This window comes from Hippichthys cyanospilos, chromosome 15 (assembly GCF_059441005.1).
Source record: "Hippichthys cyanospilos isolate Australia breed blue-spotted pipefish chromosome 15, RoL_Hcya_1.0, whole genome shotgun sequence".
NCBI lineage: Eukaryota > Metazoa > Chordata > Actinopteri > Syngnathiformes > Syngnathidae > Hippichthys > Hippichthys cyanospilos.
Genome location: NC_142383.1, coordinates 14,627,310 through 14,645,155, shown reverse-complemented (window position 1 = coordinate 14,645,155; position 17,846 = coordinate 14,627,310). Strand labels below are relative to the sequence as shown.

General features: G+C 39.8%; 1 protein-coding gene across 5 annotated transcripts in view; it reads right to left on the bottom strand.

Moving 5' to 3' along the window:
• LOC148411847 (mediator of RNA polymerase II transcription subunit 13-like) overlaps positions 1 to 9,978 on the bottom strand; it is a 91,586-nt gene extending 81,608 nt beyond the window's left edge. For all 5 annotated transcript variants that reach the window (XM_088434182.1, XM_088434184.1, XM_088434183.1 and 2 more), the window contains exon 1: positions 8,948 to 9,978. In XM_088434182.1, coding sequence (XP_088290308.1) covers positions 8,948 to 9,019 — 72 coding nt within the window. In that variant the 5' untranslated portion in view covers positions 9,020 to 9,978. The remainder of the gene's footprint in view (positions 1 to 8,947) is intronic.
• Positions 9,979 to 17,846: the final 7,868 nt, after the last annotated feature.

Genomic DNA, 17,846 nt, shown 5'->3' with positions numbered 1-17,846 from the left:
TTTGTAAACTTATTTTGGTGAAAATCGCTTCCTATTATAATACAAGGCAGAAAATGTGTCTGCTTTACAATATATTGTCCTAAAATATTTAACATTAAGAGAAAAAAAAAGGAAAATAGAAAAATATCAGCTGATTTTGCCTTTTTTTTTGCATTTCTAGAGGGGGTGAATGCCATTTTTTTTTTTAATAACTCTGCCAATTTTTTAGATCCTACCCTATAAATAAACAAAGCAACAAATATATGTTTATTTTATATTAAATATATTTTTATATTTGACTGCTTTACTATATTTGATCTTAAAATAGTTATTCAACTTTAATAGGCGACAGGAAAATACTAGCAAAAATAATAGCAAGAAAATCAGCAGATTGTTTTTTTTTTTTTTTGCATTTCTAGCGGGAGGGCGAATGGTATTTTCTTTGTGTTATGTGCAGTATGTATAAAAAGAAAAAAAATACATTTTGGTGATCCTCCCCACAAATAAACAAAGTACAAAAAAAATAAAATCAATATGTAAACATTTTTATATTTGACTGCTTTAAAATATTTTGTCTTCAATTTTTTATTCACCTTTAATAGGTGAGAGAAATAACGGAGGTGTGAATTATTTGTTTGTCGTTATCTTTGTGTAGCGTGCAAAAAAAGGGAAAATAAACAAACCGGCACAAACGAGTGTGCAGCATTTCCTCAATTAATTAAAAACCATGCAAAAAAACCCAACAACTTTTCAACCGCAGCGCAACCTCGCCGCCACCTTCCCAACAAGCGACCACGGACGTCTATCGCCGTCACTGGCAGCGAACGACTTCCAAAACCGCAAGAGCCCTTGGCGCTCCTGATCACCTGCATCCGCTCACAAGCCGGCGTGCCTCGCCCGCCATAAATCACGACGGCGCGCTTAATGGCGCTCCCGCGGCTGCGTAGCTTAGCACTTTATTCCTGGTCCGGACCGTCGCATCATTATTATAAAGGCGGGATCTCTATTGGAATACAGTTTGCGCTAATGAGCGCCTCTTAGTTGATCACATTAGACCTCCACTCGAGGACACTTTAATTAGCGGCGGCGCGCTCCCGGCCCGTCGAGGGGGGACACAAGACGTCCTCTAATTAAAGAGTCTGCATTCTACCTGTGTTTGCACAAGCCGGCGTCCTTGGCGGGGATGTTTTCGCAGCCCCCCCCGCCACCCCCCAAGTCCATAAAACATGTCGAGCGTGTGCATGTGCAAGCGCGGTTGGCAGATTTAGCGCGTTTCCAATATGAGATACATACTGCGTGTTTGCGCGGCCATGCGGGCGCCTTCAATCTCCGTGGTGTTTATGTGCTTGTGACACGGCGAGTGTTTGAAGGTTGTCTCCTGGGCGGGCGGCGGGAGATCATACGAGAGATGGATCGAAAAAAGATCGCGCGGAGGAGCGGGGGACATTCTCGGATCCGAGGTTTAGGGGCGCCCGGACGGACGATGACGTCGGTTCGGTACCGGAGACGTTTCCTGTCCGTAAAAATGTCAGCTGACGTAACAATACACACATTTAAGCTCCTGATATGTCTGACAGAAGAAAAACATTTTTCCAAAGAGGACACTATAAAACACAGGTGTCAAAGTCAAGGCCCGGGGGCCAGATCGGGCCCGCCACCTCACTCTTTGTGGCCCTTGAAATGCTGATGTGACTTCGGGTTTCTGACTAAAATACCGAAATTGCGAGTTGTCTTTAACGTTTAAAAATTTGGGGGGGAGAAAAACAAACATTTTCTTACTCTCCAAATCTCTTTGAACAGTTTTTGCCGGCTACTGAAATCAAATCTTGGTAAAGGTGTGATCAACTCACTTCTGACAGAAACTACCACTACAATGCGGCCCAAAATAAAAATTAGTTTGACACCACTGCTATAAAACCTTAGGTTGCTTCACGTTCCAATGAATTTGCTCTTAATTTGAAAAGAAAGGTTCCTGCTCCCGAAAACATTCCAAATTTGATGAAATCTGACATTTGACAACCACAGACACAAAGTTGGAATGACTCACAGCTATTCACAGAAACGTGTTCGTCACTTACGAGGCCACGCCCCTAAAACGCTAACGTCCAACACAAATACGACGGGAAAACCGCTTTAGATTGAGCAGGTGTACCTAATTTAACGCCGGTGAGTGTGCAAAGAGCACAGGCTTCCCTGCCATGTTTTTTTTTTTCATCACGGTCTCCGCCTTTGCTTAGCTTGAGTCACTGTTACAATAAGCCGCACATGTCCACAGCCAGATGACTGTTCTCGCTCCCTCTCCCCCCGCCCTCCCTCCCTCCCTCCCTCCCTCTCTCATTATGCTCGCTGGCTCTTTAATTTTCTCTCCCTCCGCCTGACTCGCTCGCTCAAACGGGGGCTGAGGCCAGCACTCAGGAAATGCACATCAGTCATAATACTTTCCTAAAATGAAAACAGATTCCACTGCAGTCCTGCAGCCCCGCTCGCTCTCTCTCTCTCTCTCTCTCTCTCTCGCTCGCTCTTTTCCTCTGTGTCAGAGCTAAAAAACATTCCCCCGGCCCCGGTCTCGTCCTCCGCCCTTTTCCCCTCCTCCGCCGCCGGCTCGCATCCGACACGGGACCGCCGGGCGTCCCGTCACAGACGGATAATCGCGGGAACAGTTGATTTGCCGACGTATGCGTTGACGTCGCTGATGGACGGCTCGCCGCAGTAATGCGCCTTGTAAAGCCCTATCGCGTCTTCCTCTTCCTTTCTCTCTCCACTTCTTCTTTTTTTTTTCTCTTTATGATAATGGTGCAAGTTGCAGTTACAAGCGGTAAATCAGTGAGAGCGACAAGGTTAGCGCACGGAGGAATGCAGTAAAACAGGTTGTCAGACTGCTTAGCCAAGACCTTTTTTATGTTCCAACATAGGTCAAGTAATGCCCGCTTGATGTGAAAAAGAGCTCTACTGTGCTATTTTTTCATCTTTGAAAAGAGGGGGGGGATTACTTTTAGAATTACAAAAAGAAAAAAAAAAGTTGGATAATAATAAACCATTTACAGGTCGAAAAAAGGGACTGACCACTAATTAGGTCAATTAAAAAAAGGGGTCAAGTTTACTCAAGTAGTAGTTTATGACCCCAAAGTAGCTCAATTATGAGTCCAAAAATTACAACATATCCCCAATTGGGTGAATTTGACCCAGGTTTTTTTTAACAACAAAACATTTGTTTTATTTGTATTAAAAAGGGGTGCCGCAATTGCAGTTATAGTTTCTATCGGAGGGCCATTAGGACTGAAATTAAAGAATTTTTGAGTACAATATGATCTTTGAACAATTACCTAGACTTGAAATCAGGGACCAGATAAAACCAGTTTAAAAGGGGGATTGGTAGCAAAAAATGCTTGTTTTCTTTTTTTTTTCTTTTAATTTGGTGTTTTTTAATTAGTTCTTTGTGGCTTTTTTAGATTTAATTTTATTAATTATTGTATTTATTTCTTTTATCATTTAATCATTGTATTTATTTAATAGTTAGAATTTTTATGGCGTTTAGGTTTTTTTTTTCATTTTAAAATGTTGGTAAATTTGGCATTTTAGTCAGAAACTTGAATAGCATTTCGGCAGGCCTTGAGATTGATACAATTAAATTAAATTGATACGATTAAAACAGCTACAAATTCGATTATAAGAAAACAACAAAAACACCGGGTCAAATGAATAGCCCAAAATGCATCCAATATGTTTGCAAAACAACCTAAATCTTTGGAGTCGTTCTATCTTTGACCCCGCCAAAACCACCGCACCAAAGAAAAAGAACCAATCATACTTGTATAATTAAGCTTCAAGAAATTTGTTGAATCTATAGTTGAAGTTTGAAAATGTTGGTAAAATAATAATAATAATCCTATTCCTTGTTTTGCCAACAACCAGGCATAGGTCTAAGCAAGCAAAAGCATAGCTAAGGGATAAAAAAAAATCAAAATTGAGGTGACCTTTTTTAGATTTGGAATTGATTGTTTTTTGGGGATACACAATTTCAGAGTAATAACATTTAGCAGTATGGTGACATAGTAAGTCACTTGTGTTACCGGCGTAGCAACCGTAGCTAATGCTGGTTTAGTTTCAGTGCTAATGCTAGCTTACAGTATACAGTATTTGCTAGTGCTGCTAGCTGACATAGTAAGTCACTTGTGTTACCAGCGTCGCAACCGTAGCTAATGCTAGTTTAGTTTCAGTGCTAATGCTAGCTTACAGTATACAGTATTTGCTAGCGTTGCTAGCGAATTCATTTTATAACAGTCAATGTTTCAAAGGTTTGCTAACATTGTGAAGTGAATAACAAAACATGCTAAACTAGCAAATGTATGGAATTTTTGCCCGATTTTACAGATTATCTTTTAAAATTAAGGTTGTTTTTTTTTAATGCCTCATTTTGGTTAATCCAAATGGCTACTCTGTCCTATTGTTTTTGTCTTCTAAAATCAGTCAAAATCTCACCTGCTACTAACTTTATCTCTCCCTGTTTACATTTTTCTTATGCGTTTATAACCCTTTTCCAGATTGTATAAGCAATAGCAAACGTACAAATGATTGCGCCACTTTGAAAAGAAAAAAAAAAATGGCAGGAAATGACCGCAGCTCAATCGCGTGTGAGCCAGCATAAGATTGAACTTCTGGTAAATGTCTTTTGAACAGCCGTCACTGTATGCTTTGTTTGGAAGCCCCAGTCTTCCACTTTGCACACAATAGACGCTTGCAACCTCATCTACGGTGACAAAGCGCTCGTTTTGATTGGCACTTTAACAGCCATGTTTACTATAAGGATAAATTGTGTCCAAGTGGTAGAGCTACAAAAGGTCATTGAAATGCTAGGAACAGTGCTCCATTTAAGAAAATAATTACAGGGCATGAGTAAACTGTACAACTACTTTAAAAAAAAAAAAAAATATTGCATTGTAAATTACGTGAACGAGAATGATTTGTACGTTATTTTGTTATACGTATATATACAAAATATATACAAAATTAGCGCAATCACAATATTGGCTGCAACAATTAATGAAGCTGATCCTCTGCGATATTAACATTTAAAAAAAAGTCCAAGTCACGTGTCAATTCAAGCACTTCATCATCCTACCACCAGGGGGCAATGTTACCCACATGTTTGCATGACAAACGCCTCTGCTTTCTCACACTAATATATTATTTACTAGTGTGAAATTGTGTTACGTTTCTCACCTGACTACATATATAAATAGTGCGATCTGTCAATCGAGAACCATTTGTAAATATCGAAATAAATTCGGTTCGAAATGACGGAAAATGACATTTTGACCGCTAATTGACTGAAATTTGCTCATAAATCAATAATGTGCTTGGGTCTAAGTAGGCTTCATTTTTTTCATGAAATTAGCTGTGTTGCCCTGTGTGCCAAATATTTGCCATGTCTTGTGAACTTGTTTTAATTATTATTACTTGATTTATTTTAGTTCATTATTATTATTTGTAACTATCAAGCCTTGAATCCTTGATCATATACTGCTTGTTAAAAAAAAAAAAAAACGACAATAAATAGGCATGTTTGACCAAACATGATGCATAATCGTGATTAATAAATGTGATTTCAATATTGACCCAAATAATCGTGATTATTATTTTGGCCATAATCGTGCAGCCCAACAACGCGGCCCACGATAAAAATGAGTTTGAAACTTCTGCTGTAAAATATCGCGTACATTCCATATGTCTGATTTGTATTTGTTTTTAGCTTAAACCCACAATATTATGCGGCTCAATATGCAATATTTGAGAAAAAAATATAGATTTTCACCCAATGTGTATTTTTTTTTTGCATTTTTTTCCACAAGCGGCGCTAACGTCACAACAGCAAAGCCTTGAGCGAGAAGTTCCCGTCACATCGGGAGCCGCAAGACCTCTCAAAGCACTTTTGACCTTCGACCCCTGCAGCCAAACCCGGGCCCCGATGGTCACAAGCCGAAACTTGCGATGACGTGCGCCCGCGGCGCCCTGGGGAACCGGCAGTTGTCGTCTCGTGCCAAACTCGGCTATCGCATGCCTTTCCTCTTGGCTGCCCTTAGGGAGCTGGACATTTAGCATGCTGATTGTTTCCATTTTTTTTTTTTTTTTTTTTTTTTGGCCAAATACGCCACCCGCATGCCGACGGCGTCACCGAAATTCACCTGGAAGCGCAGCGGCCGTGCGTGTCGGCGCCTGTCAGAAAATTCCTATCGGCCGATCTTTGCGAGGGCGACATTAACATTTTATCAGCTTTTATCTGGAAGCTTGATGGGAGGAGGAGGAGGAGGAGGAAGAGGAGCGAAAAGCTTTCGACCGCTCCTCGGTTGGCACCGTCCTCTGATTTATGAGCTGGTAAGCCGTTTGTGTAGCTTGACACATTACAATATTGAAGATGAGGAAATCATTACGCCGGGGAGAAATATTTGAGGGGCAGCCGCCGCTTGGCGTCGGGAGACTGAAATGATGATTTGAAAAGGGGGACGCTCTTAAAGATAAAAGCGCACGTGCATCGTTCGGAGGTGTGTTTTTGCGCCATTATTTCTGGTTTTGGCCTCACACGCTAAGCATGACTTATTGATGAGGGCCTCGGACTATAATGAATATATCGCCGCTCCCGTGGCGCTAAATGTGCCCGTGCATTATTAATTGAACAGCATGTTTATTAATATGGTTTACAGTGGCGCGGAACTGCATGCGATCAATTAGGTACTCCGAAAAATATATTTTGCTTGCTTCGGTTAGCGAAACGACAAAACGGGCGTCTTTGTGAAGGTAGTTTTTTTTTTTTTTTATTGTAGTGGGAACTAATGTGACTCAAATACTCGGAGAAATTCATCTTGAAAACGGGCCTCCATATGACGCGGTGGCGTTTTACAAGCATGAAAGCAATCAAGGTTTATTCGATGCCGGCGGGATTATCAAAAATTGAGCATCGCTATCCGATGTTTGAAAGCGCCGATGTTTTTGGAGTTCATCCAGACTGTCATCTTTGACATGCCAGGAAGTGAATCATCAAATGCAGTTAAGCTCTCACCGTGCTGTGATGAAGGATAAATTCATCATATGTATTTGAAAGCTCATGCTCACGTGTCCTTCCAAGAGGAGGAAAACAATGAAAGATTACCAACTGGTTGTCTTTCGTCGTTTAAAGTCATACGCTAATAATGCTAACTAAAAATAATACATTAATACAGCATTACTACACTAATAAATTATATATATATATATATATATATATATATATATATATATATATATGGGTTGTTTTTTTACAAAACCAAAATCGAGTCAAATTGAGGCAATTTTCATAAAAAGGTACAAAAATCTGGGCCAATTACAATTGAAAAATTAAATGACTCACTACTTGGGGTCAATTTGACCCACTTTGTAGTTTGTTTTGTAAAACCAATCTGATTTTCTTGTACAAAACAACCCAAGTTGGGTTGTTTTGATACAAAACACAAGAAAATTCTGGCAAATTTCCCAAATCTTGATAAATAATTTGACTAGCATGACACTTGGGTCAATTTGACCCAGCTTTTTGTGTTGTTCTGTATCAAAACAACCCATTGTCTTTAGAAAAAAAACAACCCAATTTTGGGTGTTGTTTTGATAGAAAACAACCCAAGTTTTTGGTCAAATTGACCCGATTTTGATCAAAAATCTGAACAACCTGCTACTTGGGTCAGTTTGACCCAGCTTTCGTGTTTTGGACAAATAAACATCCTAAAATGTTCTCAATTTCTCCCGTAGAAATCAACCCAAAAAAGGTTTGTTTCTATTCAAAACATATCCAAATTTTGCCAGAAAGTTGGGTCATATTCACCCGACTAGCGGGTTGATCAAATTACTGATCAAAATTGGGTCAATTTGACCAATTTTTTGGGTTGCTTTCTGTCAAAACTACCCAACGATTTGGGCTATCGTATACCTAAAAATGGATTCAAACTGACCCAATTTTGGTCAGTTGTGAGTCACTAATTGGGTCAATTTGAATCAACTAGGTTGATTTGTAAGAATCAATCCATTTTTCATCCAAACAACAACAACAAAAATATGATTTGATTTTTAAATTGATTTGGGGGGAGCCATTTTTTTCTGGTTTGTTTTGGACATAAATCAGCCCGTTTATTCCAATCCAAAAAATGGGGTTCATACAAAACACAACCCAGTTTGGTCTATTAGATGTCAAATCTGTTTTGTTTTTTTACTCAGCAGCTTGAATTCAATTCACCAAAACTAATGGAATCATTAATTATTCATGAAAATGAACTCTATTTTGGACCTTTCTTGGGGTCATGTTGGATTCACTCAACAACAGAGTCACATCTGACGCAACAGCGAATTCCCACTGAACCCATTTTGTGGTGCACAATCCCAAACCAACACACCCATAACCCAGCCCAGCTGGTCTACAATAACCACTGTCTGCTGGCATAGGGTTACCCAAACAACCCATGTTGGGCTATTTTGGAGTCCAAGCGCCTGTCATTTGATACCAGCTACATTTCAAATAAAAGATATCAAATGACTCTTTGATTTAGCCATTTATTTTCATCCATGTTTACCTCTCCGTTATTTATAAAAATGATTGTTCCCACTTAGAGCTGGATTTCGGAGGTACCAACGTAAAGGGGGCATCCCCAGCCAACTGTCAAATTCATTTTTGGGTTATTATTCAAGTTTATTCATAGTCAACAGTGTAATTTATAGAAAAACTAGAGACGCAAGATTTCAGATACCTTAATTTATGTTCAACTGTAAAAAAAAACAAACAAACATTATTTTACAGTGTTCTGCTGGGAATTGAGCTTACTATGGACCACAACAAAAAGGGGCACCTCCAGGATATCATAAGATTCAAATAAAAATGATTTTTTAAATTGTTTTTTGCTGGTGTAACTTGGAGTAGTGTGGTGAGGCATTCAACTGTTTGTGTGTGTCCTACCAGGGAGAAGATGTTGGAGTGGCAGTCCTCAAGGCTTGCCCCGTTCGCCACCCAGTTCGTCGTTGTCGTCATAATGCTCCCAGCTTTGGCTCCTCAGCGTTGGGCATGTCGAAATCCTACATCAACACCCCAAGGAGCGGGGGTCCCGTCCCTCAAATGGGGGTCCACTCTTCACAAACAAAAAAAAAAATGTGTTGTTTTAAAAAGCAAGGCGAGAAACCTCCCAAGAGGTCCAGATAAACACGAGAAGCAAATAATTGGGCGTATTCACAGCGAAGAAGTGCACGATGAGCCCATGGTCGAATTGAAAATAATCCACTCAGGAGAAGGGGGGGGAGATCAAAACACGATTCCAATCCAGGTCAGGCGGACACATCCACGCCATTTGGAGAAGATCAACCGGAGACGAACATCGTAGTGAGAATCGGAGTAATAATAATCCATGGTTGCAAACGCACCGACAAGGGAGAGAGAGAAAAAAAAAAACTTCTCGAACGGTCGGGGGAAAAACACCCAAACAAAACAAAACACGAGTGCGATTGATCCACGATTCTTCACGATCTCATGCACCACTTGTGATAGTTTACGAGAATCGCGCAACGGCTATTTATAGCCGCCTTTCTTAGCACAGCGCACAATGTAACCCGGCCAGGAATGTTTTAATCCCTCTGTTGCTTCTCTATTTAGGAACCCGATGGAGATTCTCTTCCAGATGAGGAGGAAAAAAAAAATCCCAAACGGCGCTTTTCCTCGCGTCTCCTCGATCCCTTCCTTAGGGGACAAAAGTGGGGCACAATCCAGAAACTATTCTTTACTCCAGCGGCAGGAAAGCGACAAGCAGCCTTCTGTGCGCGTGAAAAAAAAATCCTTCCTTCCTTTCAGTTTTATATCATTACGACACGTCCTCTCGCGGCCGCACAAGCAAAGAGGCAGCAAAGAAAACGCACGGATTTTCTCGCACGTTATTTCGCCTGTGTGCGCGCGCGCGTAGAAATGCTCGCTCCCGCGCCGATTTGGCGTCCTGGCTATGTGTGATCATGTCATTGAGGTTGGTAAATAAGAAGTGGTGCTGTGCGAGCGGGGAGGGGCGGAGGCGTCCGTGGGGTCTGCGCGCGCACGCTCGTGCAACGTAACATCCAAAGACAACCCCGCGCGCGCGCGCACGCGCACCCCCCACCCCCCCGATTTTACGCGCGGCTATGTAATGGCGGTCGTAGCACAACAAGAGACTCGCCTTTCCCATTTGGCCAATCCCCCCACATCTACACCCCCCCCCACCCCACGATCACCCCCCTCCTCCCTCCACACACACACACACGCATACACACCCGACCCACGTGATCAAAGTGTGGGATTACATCTTGCACAGCTGCAAAGATCCACCGCGTGTGCGTCACCATTTCGATTATTAGTATTAATAGGAATATGATACAGGATACAGATTCGGTTGGGCTGCTGTTTTTATGTGCATGCTTACATAATGGAAAAAAAACGATGAGACAGTTGAGCACTCTAACGATAATAATAACGACACTATACTACCACTGGTCATACTAATAATAATAAAAATATCACATGAAGGCACTCGACGAATGAGAATCCGAGCGACACTGAAAAGTAAACAAAGAACATCTAATGAAAATATATCTCGTCACAATTATAGATTTTTTAAGTTAAAAATATACATCTAAACACATCTGGACCATGCCAAAAATATGATATTTTTCTTGACAGATTGAACGTTTTTGTCTATAAAATAAAATAATAAATTGAAAATATCTAATAACAATAGTAATAACGCTTGAAAGCACTAAGCTATGAATAAATTGCAGAGAAACACTGAAAAGTTAAAAAAAATGATTTTTTTGAAAGTGTATACGACTTTTTCTGTTGTTAAAAGGTTTTTTTTCTGAAAAAAAAAGAACTAATATTATTGTTCATGTCCTAATAAGGTTTGTGGCTTAAGAGTACATATGTAATAATGATAATAATGATTATTATTAGTATTAAATTATAAAGTTTCTTGAGAGAACACATGTAACAATAATAATAATAATAAATACATTATTAGTAGTATTGTTGTTGTTATTAATATTATCAATATTAATTATTATAACCAAAGTGAGGATAAGCACTAAATGGATGGATAATAATAATCATCATCATCATCATCATATCATCAAGTGAAAACATTTGACTATGGATGATAATCAGAACACAGGAAAGTAAAAAAAAAAAAGAAAATTCACAAGATTAAAATGTGCAATCTCAATGATACATTTGAAAAGAAATCGACATACAATATACAAAAATATGCATCTGAACAAATCTGGCTCATTAAAACACAAAACTATTTTTCTTGACAATAAAACTTTTTCTGTCAAGATTCACTTTTCCTCCCAAAGATTTATGAAGTAGACTAATTGTTCTTATCTTAACAAAACTATTTCTCGCTTGAGAGAAAACATCCAATAAAAATCATCACAATATAATAGAATATAATTGTTATTACCATAATTCCCCAAAGATTTTTTTGTCCCGAAAAATGACGGGCAAAAATACGTAAGCGCAACCTGTAATCAGTAATTTAAAAATTAGATTTTTTTTCGACACAATTAGAGGAAAATCGATCGTTCGGTAGCATAAATCGGGATTTGATGCACAGATGAGAATTTTACATTCCGTATTCTCAGTTACAATAATTACCGAAATGGAAAGCGCTAGAGGGCGGGACGTCAGTTGCTTATTTGCAGCGAGTGCGTCTTATGTTAGCTGAGATTACACTTTTCTAAATTGTTGCCGAACTCTTGGTGCGTCCTACACGGTAATTTAGAAGATACCAGAATTAGACCTTCAAATTAAGGTTGCGTCCCATACACAGGCGCGTCCTATACCCGGGGAATTCCGGTCATTTCATTTTATTGTCGTTTAATAAGCGTCGTTAGCATAGTCCTGAAAATTGCGTCCACGCGCAATTTGACACGCGGATTGGACCCGAATCTTAACCAACCAAAAACGTAACATCGTTTCGTACGCGAACCCGACGGAGCGACGGCTACGAGGCCGATGGATTTCCACGCGAAGCGATCCGCCGTTTTCATGGTGAACAAACGGGCGCTTCCCGCGCGCAGACGGAAAGGAGCCATCCCGTCCAATATGGGCGCCCTAATTATTTATTTATCAGTAGCACTTATCGTACCGCTTTACAGTCCGTTTGTATTTGAGCGCAACGAGACGCTTTGGACGCTGACCCCGAGCTAGCACGCGTCGATTACGCCCAACCGCGGGCCCATTCCGAATTTTTCCACGCCGAGACGTTGGTCTTTGCTTCGCGCGTAAATGCAAACGATCAAGCGGCGGCGGGGATTGTTTTTCGCGTCTTTGAACGAGTCACGGAAAGCGACGTCGGGCCATATCGCGATCCGATTTCACGCGACGATCATTAAAGGCGGATCAAGCCAATCGGATCTCCTCAGCTTCGGCGATATTTACATTCCTTTCCCGACACTTTTGACGAGCCGTCCGACGGCGCGGAAACCCCGGCGGCCCTCCCGCGCAACGCGGCAGCGGTTTGATTTCCGTTTTATAATTAATAGCTTCCTCCGAGCGCCCCGTCGTCCCATCCTTTCCTTCTTAAGCGAGATGTTACCTTTATGTGTAAATCCAGCGAAGCTATTTATAGGCCGTCCCTTACTTTTGATGCCCCCCCCCCCCCCGGTGATATAGCGCCAAAGTGTCCGATGATACCGGTGCGGTTCTGACATGAATCATTTAAGGGCGCTTCATGCATGAGAGGACATGTTGTTGCACGCCGCCACGGAGGGAGAAAAGGGAGCCGCAAAGTCCACTGATTCCTCCTGGAGCTGCTGGGGAAAGATAAGCATCAGATGGATGAGCCGGGGACTTAGCCTGGCGGTTATTGATCCCTCCGCTCCAGGAATGATCCACAAGTCATTCGGATAACCTTTTTTGTCCGATAGATCCTTAAAGGCTTTATGAGGGGGGGGGGGGGGGAGATAGTGGCTCACTGATTCAGATCAGTTGGAATGAATCTGTTTCCGTTTGTCACAGCGTTGCTTCCGTTCTTTGCTCTTTGCGGAGGATAAAGAAGGTATGTCCTTAGTCAAAGAGAGGGGTGTGCAAACATTTTTTTCTCCGTGGGCTACATACAGAAAAATAAAGAGATTTAAAGGGCACTTTATTTTATTACTCAAAAAAAAAAAACAATCCTCAATTGTAGATTAAAACCTGAATTATCTCTTGAAGAAATATTTATGACATTATTTTGGAAACAAAAACCGCTATTCAAAACGCTTGTCGGACCAGAGGAATTATTTTTTTTATAAGAAACAAACTAAACAAACGTAAATAAATAAAACTCACAATTTTTCTTCATATCCAAAAACTAATGTTTTTTAGATATTTATGATTTTTTGACAAAAGAAATCAACACTAAACAAGAGGCAAAAAAATTAAAATCATTTACGAACATAACTTTCTTGCAGGTTTTTGACATTTTCCTCCTAAATTGGACCAGAATAAGACAAAAAAATTCTAAATTTATGACCATAACTTTACTTGATGGGTGCTCTCGCTATTTTCCTCAATCTTTTAAGTGACTGTTTTTTTTTTTGTTTTTGTTTTTTTTTAATTAAAAAAGCGGTTTACCTCGCAAATTTGTTTTCCATCTTTCTAAGATGGACGAGATAATAAATATTGATTTGATGTGGTCGTTTTTAAATAAATAAATATTTAATATTTAATATAAAAGCAATATTTAAATAAATATTTAAATAAATATTTTTGGGTGGATTTTCACAACTATGTATTTATTGCCTCGTGATTTTTTTCCCAGTCTTTCTAAACCAGACTCATCAAAAAATAAATTTCACATTTTAACAGACAAAAGAAAAATCCTCAGCATAAGCAAAAAACAAAGCATTTTTTTTTGTGGATTTTTCCTCCTAAGCAAGATCAGTCAAAATCATATTTCATATATTTACTTTAAAAATGTGAAGAAAAGAAAAAAAAAATCATCTCCAAAAAAGTTGTATCTACTTGGTGTATTTGTGAATTTTTGAGGAAGGCCGCCCCCCCCCCCCCCCCCCCCGCGATAACGCTCTATTTGATGCGTCTTTGAGCCTATTGAAGAAGCACTCCGACTCAATGTTTCTCTTCATGTTTTTGCACACCGTTAACTGCGGGAGTGCTCATTAATGATTCAGGACGAGCGCATTTCAAGGGAATATGCTCGCGTGGACACTGAAGGGTGTTCATCAGTCATATAGCGTGCCCCCCCCCCCCAACACACACACACACAAGCGGCAGTTCTCCGAGTGGGCATCTTCATCAGTGATTGATGGCTCACCGGGCGCTAAGCTAACGGACGCGCGGCAAAGCAAAAGTATGCCGTATGAGATGAGGGCCTTCTCGGCTCTTCTTTGTTGCGAGAGCGCCGCTACCTCGCTTGGCATTTCCTGGAGCGCGGCAGAGTGTGGCTGAGGAGAATAGATGGTGTGCATTATAATGAACATGGGCTGACACCGCCTCATCCATCATGGCAGCCGGCAAACTTATAGTGGTGGCGGAGCGAGAGAGAGACTTTAAATCACGGGAACGTCTGCAGGTGGAAACTTTTTTTTTTTTTTATGCGCAGCCCGAGTTCGTTGTTGTCGTTTCCCGGGTTGCTTTTGGTCGGCCCGCGTATGATTTGGCAGGGTTGTCTTTTCTTGCATAATTTCGATTGCGCATTTGGGGGTTGGGGAGAGCCGTCACATGCGACAGAAAGGCGAGCGAGCGATGTCCATCCTGAGCTTCGATACTTTAGTCAAATTTAAATAAGAAAACGCAGGTGGATCATATCATTCCACTTATTGACAAACAATGCATCAAATCACCGCACATCATGGTATATGTTTGATGTAAGTGCCTGCCGCATTTCCAGTAATGACAACTTCTAATCGCCAGCTCCACCATGATTCCAAATCACGAGCAGGAAAAGCAACAAAGACATCCAGCGCTCCTCCTCTTCTTCTTCTATTGTAGTCATTTACCATCTGCGTAGTCCCATTACAAAGACATCTCCAAGTCACGCCGAAATCAATATGCCGCACGAGCGCCATCACAACACAACGCCGGCGGAGTGAATCAACCAAGATGTCACTCCAAAAAAAAACGCGCACGACGTGCTTCGGGGACGTCAGAAAGTCACTTTCACGTCATAAAAATAATAATAATAACGATAACAACAACAGACGCTCGGTGCGATTAAATCGCATCTCGTCCGGTCGCTGCAATTTGTCATTTGCATGTGGGGATGAATCAGATCTCCCGGCGGGCGTGGTCGGCGCACGAAGGTACGGCTCGCAAAAAGCCCCTTTCCGTGGCCGTGATTTGTAGCCTTACAAATATTGCGGGGAGCCCATCCCCATCTTCGTAAAAGTTGGATGATGCCAAAATATGCTTAACTTTCACGTTTTTACAATGCGGGAGCAAAAGATTTCGACACTCACTTTTGAGGTGTCCAGGGGGGGTCGAGTTCTGCATCCTCCAGGCCCTGGAAAGCAAAAAAAAGACACGATGATTGAATACATATTATATTTTCTAATATACAGTTCAACTCTGTCTTTATTTATACAACTGTTGATAGGATTGCGCATCTATTTTTTTTATAATGCTAAAAAATTGTTTTTTCCAGTCTTTGGCTAAAAGGGGGTCGAAACAGGGTTGGTGAATTAAGAATTAAGTTGAAAGGTACTTAAGTAATTGGTACTAAAAGTACTAAAGGTACTTAAAGTATTCAAGTACTAAAGTAACGCATTACTTCAGGCAATTAGGTACTCGGGTAATCAATTACTTTTGGTTATATGGACTGAGATAATTACTTGAAACATTCAAGTCCTAAAGACATCAAGTAAAAAAAATATTAAAAAAAAAATAATTGTAACATCAAAATAGTATTGTACACTGAGTTATCAGTTGAAAAAAATACTGATTTAAAAAATTCGGAATTAATCATTTTAAGCTAAAATGTTATCATTTTGATATTTTTTGAAGAATTTTCAGTATTTTCGTGCGAAAATAGTACTGAATATTGAATATTATTTCAAGTTATAATCTTGAGAACAAAAAATTCTCATGCAATCATTTTCAAAACTGTAATGCCAAAATGTTATGCATTACCAGTTGAACAATTAGAGTAAAACCAAATTAGAAGTAATATGCAAGGAAGTAATTTGCAAAATTGCTATATTAAGAGTTATCAGTTGAACAATAATCATTTTGAGTCAAAAAATAAGCGATCAGTAATATAAGTGATAATAGTTTAATGCTAAAATGTTAATTATGCATTGAAAGTGTATATATATATATATATATATATTTATTTTTTTAATGCAATAGGTTTACTACCTTGCAACATGAAATCAAAATCAACTTTTACATTGCAAGCAACATTTGGAAATTTGCAACATTTGGGTATTTGCAAACGAGAGCCCGGCGTCAGCGCGCCGACTTTGTCCGAGCTTCCGTGCGGAGAGATTAGCACGCGCGGAATGCACTAAGTGAGCGGCCGGCGTTTCCGCCCGGCTGCACCCTCTGATGCCACCTGAACAGAATTCAGCAGGAGCCTTGGAGCGCCTCATGCATTATGTATTGCTGAAGGTCTGCTCTGTTTTCATGTTGCCTCTAATTCATCTCAAAGTGAGAGAGAGATTGAGAGAGAGAGAGAGAGAGATTGAGAGAGAGAGAGAGAGAGAGAGAGAGGAAGCACACTGTGCTGTAGGACGACCATCGAGCGTCAAATCATGATAAAGAACTGTCATGTTGCTCTTTTCGAGGCATCGCTCACTTCCCAGATTGCGGCGCCATGATTTGCAAAATTAATTTAATAAAAACCCCTGATATGAGTCATGTATTCTCCCGGCCTCGCATCCTTTATTTGTCATCATATTTATATATCGGGGATGGGAAACTTAAACTATAGAGGGGGGTGGGGAGGGCAAAATGTCTTCCTGAATCAGTGTGAAAAAGTGTATTTTGATATTTTAATTCTTAAATACATATTTTTCTAATATATATATATATTTTTTTTCTAATATATATATATATATATATATATATATATATATATATATATATACACAAATATATATATATATTTAAGAATTAAAATATTAACACACACACACACACATATTTATATATATATATGTATTATATAAGAATTAAAATATTAACACACACACATATTTAAATATATATATATTTATGAATTAAAATGTGTGTATGTGTATTTTAATACACACACACATTTTAATACACATACATACATATATAGTCATATATATATATATATATATATATATATATATACATATATACAAATCTGCTTCCTGCCAGTTGTCTTGACTTCATTTAATCCCTGATGCAGCTGCCATCTAGTGGTGAACACTGTCATTACAACTATCAACTACTTTTTTTTTTAATAATTAAATCGATAGCCACTACATGTAGTCAGCAAGTTTCCCATCCCAAATATAATTAAAATTTAAAATTGTTCCAAGATGTGCTAACATTTCCGTGATTTGTCACATATTCAGACTATTACATATTATCAGTGGAACTTCTCCAGCTATTGGCTAAAATTTGTAAGGTAATAGAACGGGCACAAGTAAGTCGCCAATTAAAGCCCAACGCTGCACACGCTTTTGTCTTTTCCATATTTCCGCCATCCTTTCTTCTTGCTACGTTTCGCTTTGTGCTTTCATGTGGCACGGTGATTTTTTTTTTTTCTTTTCCCGCCTCGCCCCTCCTCCCGAGCGTGAAGTCATTCATGGAAATCAATCGGAAGGTGCAGCCTTGTCTTCTTCTGAAAACCTAGCCTTGTGCTGACCTCCAT